Raw genomic sequence first — 18,437 nt, 5'->3', positions numbered from 1 at the left:
GACTACTCCAGCTTGTTTCTTGGGACCATTTGCTTGAAAAATTATTTTCCAACCTTTTACTCTGAGGTAGTGTCTGTCTTTGTCACTGAGGTGTGTTTCCTGTATTCAGCAAAATGTTGGGTCCTGTTTATATATCCAGTCTGTTAGTCTGTCTTTTTATTGGGGAATTGAGTCCATTGATATTAAGAGATATTAAGGAAAATGATTGTTACTTCTTGCTATTTTTGTTGTTAGAGGTAGAATTATGTTTCTGTGTCTTATTTCTTTTGGGTTTGTTGAAAGATTACTTTCTTGCTTTTTTCGAAGGTGTAGTTTCCTTCCTTGTGTTGGTGTTTTCCATCTATTATCCTTTGAAAGGCTGGATTTATGGAAAGATATTGTGTAAATTTGGTTTTGTCATGGAATATCATGTTTTCTTCATCTATGGTAACTGAGAGTTTTGTTGGGTATAGTAGCCTGGGCTGGCCTTTGTGTTCTCTTAGGGTCTGTATGACATCTGTCCAGGATCCTCTAGCTTTCATAGTCTCTGGTGAGAAGTCTGTAGTTCTGATAGGTCTGTCTTTATATGCTACTTGACCTTTTTCCCTTACTGCTTTTAATATTTTTTCTTTGTTTAGTGCATTTGGTGTTTTGACTATTATGTGACAGAAGGAATTTCTTTTCTGGTTCAGTCTATTTGGAGTTCTGTAGGCCTCTTGTATGTTTATGGGCAGCTCTTTCTTTAGGTTAGGGAAGTTTTCTTCTATAATTTTGTTGAAGATATTTGCTGGCCCTTTTAAGTTGGGAATCTTCACTCTCTTCTATACCTATTATCCTTAGGTTTGATCTTCTCATTGTGTCCTGGATTTCCTGGATGTTTTGGGTAAGGATCTTTTTGCTTTTTGCATTTTCTTTGACTGTTGTGTTAATGTTTTCTATGGTATCTTCTGCACCTGAGATTCTCTCTTCTATCTCTTGTATTCTGTGATGTGTGCATCTATGACTCCTGATCTCTTTCCTAGGTTTTCTAACTCCAGGGTTGTCTCCCTTTGTGATTTCTTTATTGTTTTTATTCCCATTTTTAGGTCTTGGATGGTTTTGTTCATTTCCTTTGCCTGTTTAATTGTGTTTTCCTGTAATTCTTTAAGGGATTTTTGTGTTTCCTTTTTAAGGACTTCTAGCTCTTTTATCCATGTTCTCTTGTATTTCTTTAAGGAGTTATTTAGGTCCTTTTTTTTCATTTATTTTTTTTATTATTATTATTTTCTTTATTTACATTTTAAATGCTATCCTGAAAGTTCCCTATACCCCCCGCTCCTGCTCCCCTACCCACCCACTCCCACTACTTGACCCAGGCCTTCCCTTGTGCTGGGTCATATAAAGTTTGCTAGACCAAGGGGCCTCTCTTCCCAGTGATGGCTGATTAGGCCATCTTCTGCTACATATGCAGCTAAAGACACAAGTTCAGGGGGTACTGGTTAGTTCATATTGTTGTTCCACCTACAGGGTTGCAGCCCCCTTCAGCTCCTTGGGTACTTTTTCTAGCTCCTCCATTGGGGACCCTGTGTTCCATCCAATAGCTGGCTGTGAGCATCCACTTCAGTGTTTGCCAGGCACTGGCATAGCCTCACANGAGGCCGCNATATCAGGGTCCCTTCAGCAGAATCTTGCTGGCATGAGCATTAGTATCTAGGTTTGGTGGCTGATGATGGGATGGATTCCCGAATGGGGTAGTCTCTGGATAGTCCATCCTTTCATCTTAGCTCTAAATTTTGTCTCTGTACCTATATCCTTTCATGAGTATTTTGTTCCTTATTCTAAGGAGGAATGAAGTATCCACACAATGGTCATCCTTCTTGGTTTTCTTCTGTTTTGCATAATGTGTCTTCGGTATTCTAAGTTTCTGGGCTAATATCCGCTTATCAGTAAGTGCATATCTAGTGACTTCTTTTGTGATTGGGTTACCTCACTAAGGATGATATCCTCCAGATACAACCATTTGCCCAAGAATTTCATAAATTTATTGTTTTTAATAGCTGAGTAGTATTCCATTGTGTAAATGTACCACAGTTTCTGTATCCATTCCTCTATTGAGGGACATCTGGGTTCTTTCCAGCTTCTGGCTATTATAAATAAAGCTGCTATGAACATAGTGGAGCATGTGTCCTTATTACCAGTTGGAAGATCTTCTGGGTATATGCCCAGAAGAGGTATTGTTGGGTCCTCTGGTAGTACTATGTCCAATTTTCTGAGGAACCGCCAGACTGATTTCCAGAGTGGTTGTACAAGCTTGCAATCCCACCAGCAATGGAGGAGTGTTTATTTAGGTCCTTCTTAAAGTCCTCTATCACCATCATGAGAAGTGATTTTAGATCCAAATCTTGCTCTTCTGATGTGATGGTTTATCTAGGACTAGCTATGGTGGGAGAATTGGGTTCTGATGGTGCCAGGTAACCTTGGTTTCTGTTGCTTATGTTTTTATGCTTGCTTCTTGCCATCTGATTATCTCTAGTGCTACCTGCTCTTGCTGTATCTGACTGGATCCTGTCCTTACTGTAATCCTGGTTGTGTCAGAGTTCAGCTGTCTCTGTGATCCTGTGTTTCTCTGTGTTCCTGTTATGCTGGGAATCAAGCTTTCTCTGGGACCCTGAGATCCTGGTGTGACCAAGATCCTGGCATCCTGGGATCCTGTGGTCCTGAGCATGTAAGAGAGCCTGGGAGTGGAGCTTCTTCTAGGTTCTGTGGGACTGGCTGTGGAGTTTGCATCCAAGGTGTGCTCAGGGCACGGGCCCAGACGAAGAACCCATGCTATTCGTCGGAAGGAGTTCCTGGGTGCCCGGGTCCCGCTGGTCCCAGTTACTTCCAGTGTTGGTGCAGATGTTGTGTCCTCCTCACTTTTGATCCTAGGATCCTGGGAGTGGATCTTCCTCTCTCAGGCAGATCTCTTAACTTCTGCATCTTTGTTTTTGCTGTCTCTTTACTACAAGTAAAACAAGAAGTACAATTATAGGGCCAGATGAAGCCCAATTCATAGACAGCTGAATACAAAGACAATTAGCAACTTCTTATTTGAAGCTGTTTATCTGTGTAGCCTGAAAATGATGTCATTGGAAGTGATTTTGTCAGAAAGGACACTTAGGGGTAATTAGAGAGATGAAATTAAGAGTCAAGCTTTCTAAGCCTGAGGGGAGGGTATTCTTTGCCTGCCTGGAGGTTTATCATATTCAGGAGGAGAACAAATATGAGAAGAGAAAGTAACCAGGATTTAATTAACTAGAGCTTAATGAAACAGCTAAAAAGTGGACAGAGGGTGAATAGTTTCTAGAATGCCCCAGTAGTAGCAGGGAAGAATTCCTCAATCAGATGAGAGCCACCACACAGTTCACACGTGAATGCAAACCTGGGCTGTGTTTTCCAAGGCTGAACGTTTTTGCATGTGTATTTTGTTTTATAAACAAAAATACAGCCCTGAAAGGTGGGCTGTCTTTCGATTTAATGTTATTAGCTACCACTTTCTTCCCTTCTGCTTCTGTTAATATCACCTCATCAGATAACCTTCAGCCCACTCTAAGTAACTCTAAGAGAACTGCCAATTACAGCCCCATATACCTCTGGCCACACTTTTTGGGTGAAAGAATGAGCTCATGACCCAAACCTGCACTTATAAGACTGTCTCAGAAATTTGAATAGCCATCCCAGAGGCATCAGATGAAAGCATTCCAGAAACCTGACAGGTCAAACCTGGCGTTCTGTCCTGGTCTTTGGCCTTCCAGAAGGTTTAAAAGTTGTGTTCTTTTTTTGATCCTTGTCTTAGTCTGGGTTACTATCGCCATTATGAAACAGCTTGACCAAAGCAACTTGAGGAGGGAAGGGTTTGTTTGGTTTGCATAATACAAGCCAAGGACCACTGAAGGAAGCCAAAGTAGGAACTCAAACCAGGAAGGAACTTGGAGGCAGAAACGGATGCAGAGGTCAAAGAGGGATGCTGCTTACTGCCTTGCTCCATGACTTGCTCAGCCTGCTTCCTTACAGAATCAAGAACCACTAGTTTGGGGATGACACCACCCACAATGCTCTGGGCTCCTCCCACGTCACTCACACCAATCATTATTAAGAAAATGTTCCACAGACTTGCCTACAGCCTGATCTTATGGAGGCATTTTCTCAAAAGAGGTTCCCCTCTCACCAGCTACTTTAAAGCCTGTAACAGGTGGACATAAAATTAGTCAGTGTAAGCCTATAAACTTTTTATAAAATTTATTTTTCTTTAAAAGTTTGTTTTTCCTGTGGATAAAGATTTTTAAAAATATACATTGGTTATTTCTTATTGTGTTGTGTGCTTGTTTTTGAGACACCATCTCATTCTGACACCCAGGTCAGCCTTGAGCTCAGCATTTTCCCTTCCCGGGTGCTAGGATAACAACTGTAAACCCTGCACCTTATTTCTTACTCCCTTTGTTCTTTCTACTTTTATTTGCTGTTGGTATATTAGGGGTACTTTTAGGATCAAATAAGTCTTATACTAAAGATTTTTGATACTTCATTCTTGGTATGGATTGGGGAAGATGTTTTTATTATAAAACAGTATTGTATTTTTTTATTAATCATTTTATTCATTTACATTTCAGGCCAGTATTGTTTTTTACTGTTTATTTTTTATGGCTTGAAAGGAAGATGTGTCTTGACTATTTTAACCTACTTCTCTAACCGCTAACCATGTTTAACAGTGAGAACTGCCAATTATTTCATTGAAGAAGTGGGAGCAGAGGATATGTTTGGAATCTGAGCTCTGCACTGTGTTCCAGTGGGCTGTTTTCATTGGGTTTGTTTCCATCTGAATTGTAATGTATTAGTATACATTCTGTTGTTTGCTTGCTTTGCTGTGTGAGGTGTGGAATTTGTAGGTCCACCTGGCCTCCAGTTTTGGGGTTCTCCCACCTGCACATCCTGAGTGCTGAGATGGTGGGCAGGTGTCACTATATCTGGCCTCTTAGCATATTGATGGCCAGCCAATATGACTATTGTTAGATTATAAGCTTTTTAAATATAAAATTATTTATATTTGATGATTTATCTTACTAGAAGATTCTGATTACAGCTTTCACTTCTTCTTACAGTTGATGTTAAATACAGGATGTACTTTATTATGTTTTTGGTTGGATTATACTTAGGGCCAGGTGCAAACATAAGCTATGTTGACGTATTCATGCTCTGCCTCCTCTTCCTGGTCTTCTCTGGGCAAAGGAACTTAGGAGAATGTATATTTCTTCAGAATGTTCTAGAATCACCACATAAACAGTGATGTCAGCTCTTGGTATGCAGTAGATACTTTCTTTTAACTGATACTATGTAGTTGTTTGTATTTAGTTCATATAGTCAGTATTCTCAGTGTTGTGGTTCAAGGTTTCAGATAACACTCCGAAAAATAGTTTTATGTATGGAAGATCTCATGCCTTCCTAACTAAAAAGCTCAGATGTGGCTATTAGTGCCCAGTTCATGTTTTGTAAACTATGTATATAAGTTATTTGGATGGTTAGTATGGTTAGTTTAATTTTTTTATACCCTGAGAAATAACAATTTTGGCTAAAATTTTTATCTCGTAACTTTCGGGCACAATTGGGAGATTTTGATAGGACAATCTTCCATGATGCTGCTGTCAGTCAGAATCCAGAGCACTCATATATTAGAGAAAGGTGGCACGCTGGGGAAGATAACAGTGAGTCACCTCTGGCCAAGAGACTCTTCTGAGCACAGCCTCAAGGCACCTTTGCATCACTTTCCTGCCTCACAACAGTACAAGGCCTGATATCAAATGATAGATTCACCCTTCACATGGACAATGGTAGGGAACACCGAAAGCTGAGCGGGCTCCTTTCCTCTGTTACTTTGTTTTGCTTCTGTCACATAAGTCTTTTGCAATGACCCAAACAGAGCTCCTAAGGGGCAGCTGTTTTTATTTGTCCTGCAATGGGAAGTGGACTAGGCAGGCCTATGTCACTAAAAATGCCAGATTGGGCCCTTTTCCCCTACAGATGTTTTAATGTGCTTAACATTATCCAATACTGGCAACCAAGAGGGTATAAATATCGCAGCAGGATCTGATTAGTTTTTTTCAGATCACTGCCCTTATTTGCTGTTTGGAAAGAAAAAAAAAAAAAAAAGTTTAATCCAGTGCTGTAGCTCAGGCTTCCTGCTGCTCCCTGGGGTAGTTTTCCTTCTTTGTGATTCCTCCCCTCTAGCATTAAAACTATAAACTAGTAACTATGGTAGCAAGTGATAAAGAAAAGGAGAAAACTAAGGGGCATGTAACTGTCCATTCAGACTAGGTAGTTTCCTTTGACAAAGAAAAAGGCCTTAATATTAATAGTGTTCTCACCCTGTCTTCTGCTTGGGTTTTTGGTTGGAGCTGTGATTACTGTGCATGGATTTATGCTGTCCTCATCATATTTATCTGATTTAGGCCTTATTGCTTTCAGAGTTGATACCTTTTTTCCCACCTTTTAAAAGAGCCCTGGGAATGGAAGGAGGTAGAGATGAATCCTAATTCTCCTCATTTCTGTGGTACACGTTTCCCCCAAAGTGAACCTTTGCATTCTGTGTACTTGGCCTAGCAATTTGCAATAAACTGTGATGATAAAGACACTTTATCTTGATTTTCAGTGAGCTAATAAATTCAGACCAGAGGTTTAACTGCTTCTGCTACATCACTACAGTGCTTAGCAGAAAAATAGTAGTTCTCAGTTCAGAAATTAACGAAGCATCCAAAATCTAGCAGTTGTGTTTTATTCAACAATGTTGTCACTGGGCTGACAAGATGGCTTAGTGGGTAAAGGAGCTTGCCAAGTGCAACAGCCTGAATTTGATCACTGGGTCCTACATGGTGGAAGGAGAGAAGCAACTTAAGACCTCCACACTCGTGTGCGTGCACACACATACACACACACAAAACTTCAGTAAGTACTAAGTTCTATTGAGGGAAAACATCTATAGACATGATGACCTATAATATCATACTATATTCTTTAATTCTGGAAATAGATATCAGGTTTTTAGTCAGCATGGAGAATGTTTTTAGTGAGATAGCTGAGATTTTTAAGTGTATGAAATAGATTTTTCATTTTGTAAATAGAGAAACATCTGACTTGTGTTTGAGCGAACATGAAAAGGACAAGGGCAGAAGTCCTGAAGAAAGAGAACTTCCTTGTCTGAGGTTTTCACAGATGGCCCCTGTGTGTGAAAAGAGAAGTTGACTTAGGTTGTTTCAGGTATTTTAGTTTTATATCTTTAAAGTCTCGGCTCTGCATAAATTAGTACTTCTTAGTCTATACTGGAATTTTATTTGCATTTCAGTGAAAAGGGAGTGTGTATGTGGAACAGTGTGTACAGCTGTATGTGTCCATGTGCATGTGTGATGTACATACATGTATGTGTTGCTTCTAGACTACACACATGGGTACTCTACATCACATAAGTAAGTAGAGCAGCTGTAGATTTTTTTCAGTAAGGAATAACTACAATGTCTTATGGTGTTGACATCTGGATTAAATGTTTTCATAATCTTAGCTCACTCAAGAAATAACCTATGCAGCACTCAGAAGCAAGTAGTCCGTAGGATTATAAACCCTGTCATGTGGAACGTAGAAGTAAGTCGAGGATACTTATTTAATGTACTTGAGATGGTCTTCAAAATTATCCCAGTATTTCTTGTTAATACTAACATATTCTAGACTTAAATTTGAGTATTACAACTTTCAAATTTTATGAAATACATTTTTAGCAAGTATGTTATAAAAGGCTTTGTTTTTACTTAATTAGATGGCTAACCAGTATCTATAATAAGAGAGTTTTACACTGCTATATTCCATAGATCAGCTGTTCTGGTCTAATGATTTTAGGTTGAAGTTAGTTTTGTTTAAATGTACATTTTTATTTTACTTGTTTTCACAAACTTAGACCAAATTAGTATTTTATTTTACTATACTTCTAGAGAACTTTTAAAATTAATTCTATTTGTAAACTCATATACCTTTGATTTTGCTATTTTCACCAGCTCTCTCTTTTATTATCTTGTAACACACTAACAGATACCTTTTTTTGCTGTCCCTGTTTTGTTTTGTTTGTTTGTTTTTTCAAGAAAGGGTTTCTTTGTATAGCCCTGACTGTCCTGGAACTCACTTTGTAGACCAGGCTGGCCTCGAACTCAGAGATCCACCTGCCTCTGCCTCTCCAGTGCTGAGATTAAAGGTGAGCACCACCACCAACCACCACCCAGCTAACAAATACTTGAAAGTACAGATTTTCCACTGTAGCCAGAGAAATAGATTAACCATAACTTCTGCCTCATTTCACCAGTAACTGATCTATTATAGGAGATTGCTGCTATAGTTAACTGCTACTTTGACACACCTCATTTTCTTTCTCTCTCAAAGAAAGATGAAACACTAATAGACTAATATATAGCCTCAACTTTTTTGGAAACATGCAACTTTTACTACTTTAAAATATAATTGCTTTCTTTGTTTTTGTGCATTAAAAACAGAGGCAAGGCTGAAGTCTGCCCAAGCCAGGTGTTTCTTGTTGGCAGCCTGCTCCCTAATGACTGCTTGCATAGAGCAGCTGCCTACTAGTCAGCTTTGTATGGCCTATTGTTGCTGCACACCCCTCGTTTAATACACATGCTGCCCGGGGCAGACCCAAGAATGACATCAACTTGCTTATCTTAGAAACCTATGAACCTGACGCAGGGTGCTGAGGTTGTCTTGCATCTGCCTGGCTAACTAATTGTGAGCTTTCTGGCCTGTGATTGGCTGTTGCTCCACTCGGTAATAGGTTAAGCAAAGACATTGCCATTCCATCTGTTCAACCACTCATTGTTCTTCTCGCCTGCCTGGAAGTCTGCAGCTACAATTGTTGTTACTGCTGGAGCTGCCACAGAAACCAATGTCTTTGTACTTTCCTGCTAACGTAAGTATCTGTGCTCTTAGTGCTTTTAGAAGTTTAACTTTGCTGTGAAGACTATGATCGCAGCTCTGTGCAGGATAGGAGGTACCACAAAAGAAAAGGAAAATGTTGGTGCCAGTATGCTAGGAGAATCTGGTTCTTTCTGTGAGAATATATCTGTGAAGCAGAGTTTTATATTTGTATGTTTTGCATACACTTACTTTTAGCTTGTGAATGCTTGTAAGCCTTGGGCATTAAACACAGCCAGCTGGAGCTTAGGACAAGTGGTACGCAAGTTCTAATGTCCTGCTAAACAACAAATTTAGATTTTCTCTTGTCAAGTGCTTTTGTTTCTCACGGCTTCCCTGTGAAATGCTGGTCAGGCTCGGGGATTGTTTCTGTTGTGTGAAGAGACTAGTTTGCAGAGATGAATTGAGACTGATCGCTGTTTCCAACAGCTGCTCTTAAAGATGATGATTAAGCATTCAGGTGCCTTGTCAACAGTGTCAGTATCCGTGTGGAATTTAGTTCCTTTCTCCTTCTTTTCCTCTTCTGTTAATTTCAGATATCAGGTTGAAGATGCCATTCCAGTTAGTTTCAAGAGTTCTGTAATGGGGAACTGAGGAGTAGACAAAGACTTTCATCTGTCAGTTGTGGGGGAAAGAAAGAACATAAAGGGTTAAAGAGAGGTTTTCATTTCTACCACATGCCCTATTGTGTGAACATATGCATAAGTCTATTGAAAGTTTTCAGAAGATAGGCAGGCCACCAGTTGCTGGTCTCCTGCAGTTCCAGTAGACATCTGTTGCCCCAGAACATTAACCAATCTGTTCAAAGGAACATCCTTCCTTTGTTAGCTAGAGGGGTACAGACAACAGTGCTCACTCAAGTACAATGGTAATTAAATACTCGAAGACCATAGCAGTAGGTATTTATTACATATTCATTATTTTACTCTCATTGTTCTCTAGTATAACCATTTGGATAGCAACCAGAACCTACTTTCATGCATTGTGACTTTACAAACAAATAATTTGATGTAGCAAGTTTATGATCTAATATTCCTGGTCACTATAATGCTCTTTAGAATGATAATAACAAGCTTTACCCAGTTCAAGGTGAGTTGTTATCCAAGTTGCCTATTGATAACTATCAAACAATCTTTTCACTAAATAGAGGAATTCCAGTAGATGCAATAAATTTCAGCTCAGTACCCTTCATGCCCTAAACCTGCATTTAGCCACTATAGAGTTATTTTTTAACAACTGAAAGAATAAGTCACTCTTCATCATCATCTACAAAACAACATAATTCATTCTTTTTTCAACAAATACTATTATTTAATTTTTAGATAGTCTTTATCAAGAAAAAGAGTGAATTTCTGATATATCTAGAGATAGTCTATGGATTTTTAACACTGGATATGTCTTTATTGTATTTTTGCCTAGTATTTTTTTGTGTTCAAGAACAGAATATCTTTATTATATCTGGGTATAATGTACAAGCCACCATATAGAATGGTTCTGTGATGCAAAGTTTACAGTTTCTTCTCAGAGTTTTCCAGTGACTCTGGAAGTACAAACTGGCCTGCTCTGTAGTGATGCTTTGACTACTTCTGCAGGAACACAGGAAAATGACCATACTAGTTGATTTCATTTGAGTTTTATACTTGCATAAGCTTAGGCTTGACTGAATAATGCAAAACTTAAAAAGTCTAAACCATTCATGGCTTAGAAATTAAAAGATATTATTGCATTACGTATGATAAGTAACACATTCTATGAATTCTTTTTCTTTGAAAACTTAGTAGTCATTGTTAAACTGCTAAGCAGGCAGACACACTGTGGCAGTCTTTGCTCTGCGTGTCTTTAGGTGTTAACTTCTTTATGCTCTGTGTGTCCCACTCTGCTATTTGTATCTCTTCAAATATTAAGGCTTATGTCAAAATTTTTGCTTAATAACTTTAAGATAGTGTCAAATTTTGGATTGTGTTTAAATGCCCTATTAAGTCATGGCAACTTTTTACTAGCTACAACTTGATCAGAAGCATTCTACAAATGGAAGTTTTAAAATCCAAAGTTTACCATTTCAGTCAATACAAATCAAGTTACTGCAAATGTTAGTTTAAAACCTAGACCATGCTTGAATTTAGTTTTAACATTGGAAAGCATTATTGGCTATTATTGAAAAGCATATTGTGAAATTTTATTTAAATAGTATGTGCAAATGAAATTTAAAGTATTAGTGTTTGCTAACTATATTACTATAAGGAACTATTAAATAGTTTAATGCTATAAAAACAACCAAACATCCATTTCTCCCAGCCTTACACTATAGCCATGTGGTAAAGTGCATAGAAAAACAGATCCGGGCACTACCACTGGGGCTTTTCAAGTACTAGCCTGAAGGAGAAACAGAAGGATTGATTGAAGTGCAGTTTTAAACTGGTTGGGCTTTTTTGTTTAAAAACTTTGCAATATCTGGGCTGCCACTTTGAAAAGTGAAAATTAAGAAAATCTACATATCTTTCAGTCAGAAATTTTCATCTCACTATCTGTATTTTCCAGAGGTATTTATCATGTCTGATACAGATCCCCCAGCTCAAAAACACAAAAAAAACTGCTCAATATTAAAATAATATCCCCTAGTTGAACTCAACAATTTGGTCAGCAACTCATTATCTTGAATTATCTCACAACACCACTTATGCAAACCCCAAACTTTTCAGGGGAGATCAAAAATATTTCCCATTAAATGCACTTCCTGCAGTCAGAACAGACTGTGGGTTTACAGAACAATGATGTCGGGGCGTCCAGATTGGCTTGGCAGCTGCATTGTTCTCTGAGGGTAAACCAGACGCACTTAAGTCCCAGTCTCTTTTATAGGCTTTTGTTCATACCAAATTATTCTTTCACTGTGCTAGCATTCATGATGGCATGTTAAAGGAGTGCAGCTTAGCAACCATCTTCTGGTTGCCAGGCAGCCCAGCTTCCAATAGATTTTTCTTGTTTAAGATACTTTTGGTGGGAGCTCTACTAAGGCTACGGTGTAGATTTTCTTTTAACTGTATCCCATTATTAGGATGCTGTTGTGATTTGTTACTTGCATTATGGTGTTAGTACATTACTGTAGTTAATAAATCACGGGGGTACAGATTTACTTTCAGAATCCCTCCCTTAATTCTAAGTAATTGGGCCATGCATATCCATATTAATAGAAAAAGTTGAGATGGACACAGCTTCATAATGAAGCAGATGCTCTTTATCAGTGGGGTTTCCAGGAACTAGGAAGTTGAGCGTTTCTTTAGTGAGTGTTGTATTAGTAGAACAGCTGTATTAGTAGAATATTCAAGTTATCCTCAAAGAACAAACCCTGAAGAAACTCCTGTAGAAATGTGTAGGACTTCCATCCCAAGGAAATATTGAAATTTTGTATATTTAAAGATCTCATGTTCTCTAGTATTATTTAATGAAATTCATTACATTGTGGAGAAATAGTTGCTCCTGTTAGTGGGTTTATTAGATAAAATTTTAAATTTCAAAATCATCATTTTGTTTTAATGTTTATATAATTGGTTTCTTCTGGTATGTATATTTTGTTTAAGAGCTTCAGTTTAAAATATTTCTCCAATTTTCTTTTTTAGATTATCCAAATAGGTGTTTTATGACAGCCTTAGGTTTAGCTACTCTTGACTTGTTAATTAATGGTAGAACATCAGAATTACTTTAATAACTCGTGCTTTTTGTTTAGTCCTCAAAATGATGTAGAAAGAGAAAATAGCCTTATTTTTCTGACCTATCCGTAGTAGAGAATTAAATTATTTCCAGTAGGTCTTAAGGAAAAGTAGTAAAGCAGCAGAAAAATTTTAAACAGTAAGAATATTCCTACAAGGAAAACAAAGAAAAGATGAGTTTTTAACAAAATGCATGTATACTGTTAACCTGAGATCAGACAAGGTCAGTTCAAGGTGGTAAGACCATAAACAAGTATTAGTCTGATGCAGTACAAAAATACTTTCTATCAAAAAATATCCAAAACCGATAGAATAGTATGCCTGTTTGCCTCAAATTTTATGTAGAATAAAATCTGTATATCTTTGCCAATTAATAAAGGATCATAATATTTAAAAGTATCTTCTGCTACAATGTTCAGTATGCAGAAAGTCATAATTATTGATGAAAAATTATATTCATCTCAAAATGGAAGATAATTAGCCATTTTTCTTCTTCTTGAGACAGGTACTCTAACCCAGACTGGATTGGAACTCATTTTGTAGCCCAAGTTAATCTCAAAGACACCATCTTCATATGTCAGTGGCCTAGCTGCTGGACTCATAGGCAGATGGCAGGATGCTTGACCTAAGGATTCCTCTCTGGCCATTTTAGAATATGTGCCCCTTCATTTAACTATGTAAATTAACTTTTTCTTTAGGCTTTCACATATGATTACTATGTTTCTGTCATGACCTCTTCCCCTCTCCTCCTTCCTACTCCATGTGTCAGGCTTCTTTCCAAATTTATGACTTCTTATTCTTTGTTACATACCTACATAGCTACATGAGAGCAGGGGGTGAGAAGGAAAGGGAGGGAGGGAGGGAGGGAGGGAGGGAGAGACAGACAGACAGACAGACAGACAGACAGACAGACAGACAGATAAGAGAAAACAAATCTGTAAAAACCCAGTTTGGCCTTCTGTTTACTTTGTTGCCTGGGAGGGATTCATGGTAGGAGTCTTGGCAAGGTTGCTGTAAGTGATGAAAGGCTACAGACAAAGTAGCCATTCAGTAGTTTGGCCCTTCTGACTTAATCACTGAGGAAAGATTCAAACAATAAATATGATATGTTAAGTATTTTACATTTTTCCCCCTAGGAATACGGGGTGGTTTGCATTCAAGAATACAGGAAAAGCAGCAAAGTGGAGTCAAGTGCACGGAACAGCTTCATGGGCCTGAAGGATCACCTGGAGCATGACCTTGGCCACCTTTATATGGAGAGCACTGACCCACAGATGAGTGCAGCTGTAACTTGGCCTATGGTAGAGAAACCAACAATGGATACAGTCAATGCGGGGAAGGAAGGAAAAGGGGTATCTGAAGAGAATGCGAGCTCCGGTGACTCTGAGGGAAGCGCGAGTTCTGATCATGAGTCAGAACAACTGAGTAGCCTCTCGGTCGAGCCATGCTTATTAACCAAGACTCACAGACAGCTGTGTCGCTCTCCCTGCTTAGAGCCTCACCTACTAAAACACAGCGACATTCTACAAGACTTTAAACCAGAAGAGTCCCAGACTCCATCCAAGGAAGTGAGGAACCCCCCTGATGTGGCTCGAGAATACCAAACAAAGCTGGAGTTTGCACTTAAGTTAGGTTATTCTGAAGAACAGATTCAGCTTGTGCTAAACAAACTTGGTACCGATGCTTTAATCAATGATATACTGGGAGAACTTGTCAAACTTGGAAATAAAAGTGAAGCCGATCAAACAGCTAGTACTATTAACAGCGTAATGCGAGAAACCTCATCCCTGGAATCTCAGAGGTCTGAATCGCCTATGCAAGAGGCTGTAGTAGATGACGGTGAGAATCTGAGACCAGTAGTTATTGATGGCAGCAATGTGGCAATGAGGTAAGTTTTAAAAAGTCTTTCTTGAAGATATTCCTAAATCTTTGAAAGTTATTTCCAGTTGTTAAATGTTTTCTTCTTCATAGTCATTAAAATCAATATTACTAAATATCTCTACACCAGCTTTTAGAAAACATTTGTTTCCTATCCTTTAGATACTCTTTTCAGATCAGTTTTTTCACACTCTGACTAAATCCGTGATGGCTTAAAAATCAGTATGTTGCCAGCTTAGATAGTGAGTTTTAAAAGACTCTTGTATGATGCCACTCACCGATTCTAGAATTTTAGTCAAATAATCTATTTTTATATATAAAAAAACTTAGGAAAACTCAGTTCTTCTAGAAGATAAGAATCTGGTCATTGGTTTGAGAACAAATCATAGGTATCACTGTTCAGCTCTGTGCCCTGTTCAAGAACTAATCCAAACATAACCCTTTAGGGTCTGAGGGAAGGGAAAGGAAAACATTTTAGTCCAGTGAATTTGATGCCCTAAAGTTTAAAGTGAGTCTGAATTCAGCCAGTCTAGTTAACTGTCCACAGTGTCATTTGAGAATGAAGGGACACAAAAGATGTGAGATCTTCAAGAGCTTCATGCTTCATCTATTGGGTATCAAAGCATTTCTTGAAGACACTTAGCCAAGAGAAGTTGTTGAGATGTTTGTTTCCTAGCAGTATTTTCAGTGGCGGTACAATGAAAACTACATGTTACTTTACATGATCCAATTTGAAAGTTACTAATAAGACATTTGGCATGATTCTTGTGATAATGAGATCTTTGAATGTGATCTAGTGTATCTCTATTTGGAATTGTTATAGTTAAGTGCTCATAAGGCCACATAAGGTATGAGGAGGACCAGCTTGTACTCTTCTGAGCAGCCCTTCCAGATGGAGGCAGCAGGATCTTTCTTTCACTTATCAACAAATTGATCTATGGGACCTAAAATACTACCATGGCTGAACGTTAGTCAAAACCAATATGTCTGACTTCAAAAGGTACACCCTTCATCACAGAGTAGAAGAGGGAATGTGGCAAAGGTTCTAGTCACATCTTATAAGGCTTTAACAGGGATGGGGATGCAGTTCAGAGGTAGTGCACTTGCCTAGTATGTATAATTCCATGAGTTAATCCTAACACTGCAACAAAGCCTTAAATGCTTTGCAATCCAAAGATAATTGAAGACAGGGGTGTGGGGAGGAGGTATGGGATGGGGAACAGTCAGAGGGTGGACCATGAGGGGGATAAAATCTGGACTGTTGGAAAAAAAGATTAAATAAAATTTCAAAAATTAATTAATTAATGTAATTAAATAGAAGAATGTTTTACACCAACTCATCAGTGATGTGCAGCAAGTAGGTAGGAGATAATTTTAATGTAGACAATGCATCCTAATGGTGAAAAGATCCTTGTCAGGTGCCGTGGAGGTATGAAGCATGCATACAGCTTTGAGAAGTCTTTCAGTAAGAGTTCTTCTGCTATTTTATCTTTTCCAAAATTGATGGCAGAATGGTAGTTTTTCTTACAATAACCCCAAAGTACTAAATGATCACCGTGGTGATAATACATAGTTCCAAGAGCCATGAACTTGCAACAAGGAAAGTAGTAAGGACAGTTGTTCATCCTTGGGGAAACACCTGTTGTCATGGCGACACTGCCAGAATTAGCAGAGTTCTTTAGAAGTACAGCTAAAGAGTCGGGTGATCCAGTCAAGCCAAGGGAAAGCCCAGTACCCCATACTTTGTGGGGCCATTATTTTGATGGTTATTCATTGTTGAGAATCAGCATTAACAGTTCTGATATCTAGAGATCAGTGCATAGAAGGAAGGGGTGACCCACGGTTGGTAATATGAAAGGAACTAAAGTTAGAAATACTCATAGTGCTGGAAAAACCAAGAGACAAAAAGAAAAGAAAAAAGAAAAAAAAAAAGAGGAGGAAGAAGGCTTTCAGGAAAGAATATGCTGTGTGGTGCCCCCCCCCCCAAAAAAAAGTCATTACAGCCAGGAAGTTGTCAAAAATGCTGTGCACTATTGCAGTCAGAAGTCCTGCTACTGAACATTAAGAAATTGAGTTAGACTGCAAGAGCACTGGTTCTCAACCTGTGGGCCACAACCCCTTGAGGGATCAAGTGAGTTTTTCATAGGGGTCTCATATCAAGTATCCTGCATATTAGATATTTACATTAAGATTCATAACAGTAGCAAAATTCCAGTTACCAAGTAGTGATGAAATAATTTTATGGCTAGGAACACCACAACATGAAAAATTGCATTAAAAAGTCGCAGCATTAGGAAGGTTGAGAACCACTGCTCTAGAAGGTTAACAGAGAAAGGGGCAGGCAAGGAGGAAAAGTTGGGAAAGATTTTGTTGAGTTTTAATAGAACATGGTAAAAATTACCTTCTGAAAAGCTTTAATGCAAGACACATGGCATAATTACATCATTTTAAACAACTGCTTTATACAGACCTCTGCCTGCACCTAATTCGGGCTCCATTCTGTAGCTCTTGCTATAAAAGGGTCATGCACACCCATTGCTTCTCTTCTTCATGTATTTGTAATCTGACACTTAAACTGAAGTGCTGAAGGCACTTTAGGAGAGAACAAGTTGACAAAAAATTTTTTTATTATAGCAGTAGTATTCGTTCAGTCACAATAAAACATTTCACCATGTCTATAATTTTGAAAGTGTCAGAATTCATGAAAATTTATAGGGAACTTAAACACTGTGCCATTTATAAGTTATACTTGCAGTTACAAAATCATTTATAAATACCTATTTACTTCAGGTCCCCAAATTTTCTGTAAGAAATGGATGAAGGTTGCCTCCATTAAATATTAAAAACCTTGACTTTTAAAATTAATTATATACTCATGCTAAACTTAGCAAACTCACTTTGTATCTAATATATTTACCCATGTAATAGATTATATGTGATGAGTAAATATGGAACTAGTTTAGAATAAAATCTTATTATCTTTCTTATCTCCTGACAGACTGTAAGAAAGTATATTTCATTGTCAGTTAAATGCTAACCACAGTCTTGATACACAGTCATGTTTACATGCAGATTTAAAGTAGAACAGCAATACCATCTTTATTAAAACACAGAGTTTGCTAAGGCTTGAACATGACCTGATGCGTGTTAGGAAAGCTACCACTGAACTCCCAGCTTCCCTGTGGACTTTACGGTACTTAATTCTCTATGTAATACTCTTTTCATTTTTCTCCAATTGTTTGAAGTCTCCAGGCTCTATTTTCAGATTCTTGGAGGGGGAGGTCTTATTTTCCAATACTGTTTATTAAGATGGGAAATAATTGTTACCAATGGTCGATGTGTAATAAATAGTAAATTACACGTACCCTTACCTCAGAGAGCTAACCTCTCTCAGCCAAGAACAGAGTGACAATTAAAATGGGGCTTTGGCCTAGGGCAGAGGATTTGAGTCCCATGAATGAGTCCCTAGGCTCAGTTTGAAATACCGAGGGGGCTTAAACTTAGTTTTTATTCCAGCTTTATTTATTTTTATTCATGAACCATTTTTTGAGAATTTTGTACACTAAAGTTTTATAATTTTTCCCATCCGTCTCTCCCCTCTACCTACTCCCATTTTCCCCCAGTAACATCCCCCTCTCAAATTTATATTTTCTTATTCTATGATTATCATTACTATTTTATATATACTTATGTATATAATATACACACGTGCATGCACAATCTGCTGAGTCTAAATATCGTTACCCTATGTGTGGGGGTTAGGAATGACCGTTTAGGTGAACTACCAGGGAACTTGTTCCTGAAGAAAACTGTTTATTCCTCCCTCAGAAGCCTTGCTGCCTATAGTTCTTCTACTAGGGCTGTGGCCTTGGGAACCTTTTCCCATCCATGTTGACATGCCATCTG

At 38.2% G+C, this 18,437-nt stretch overlaps 1 protein-coding gene across 3 annotated transcripts in view; it reads left to right on the top strand.

The window, feature by feature from the left end:
• Positions 1 to 18,437, top strand: part of Zc3h12c (zinc finger CCCH-type containing 12C) — a 56,959-nt gene that overhangs the window by 12,884 nt on the left and 25,638 nt on the right. For 2 of the 3 annotated variants that reach the window (XM_029543124.1, XM_021206362.2), the window contains exon 2: positions 13,790 to 14,541. In XM_029543124.1, the coding sequence (XP_029398984.1) occupies positions 13,790 to 14,541 (752 nt within the window). Of the gene's footprint in view, positions 1 to 8,790; positions 8,945 to 13,789; positions 14,542 to 18,437 lie in introns of those variants that run through there. The other variant, XM_021206363.2, reaches the window with a different exon arrangement.

This window comes from Mus pahari, chromosome 10, assembly GCF_900095145.1.
Source record: "Mus pahari chromosome 10, PAHARI_EIJ_v1.1, whole genome shotgun sequence".
NCBI lineage: Eukaryota > Metazoa > Chordata > Mammalia > Rodentia > Muridae > Mus > Mus pahari.
This window is presented reverse-complemented; position numbering and strand designations above follow the sequence as displayed.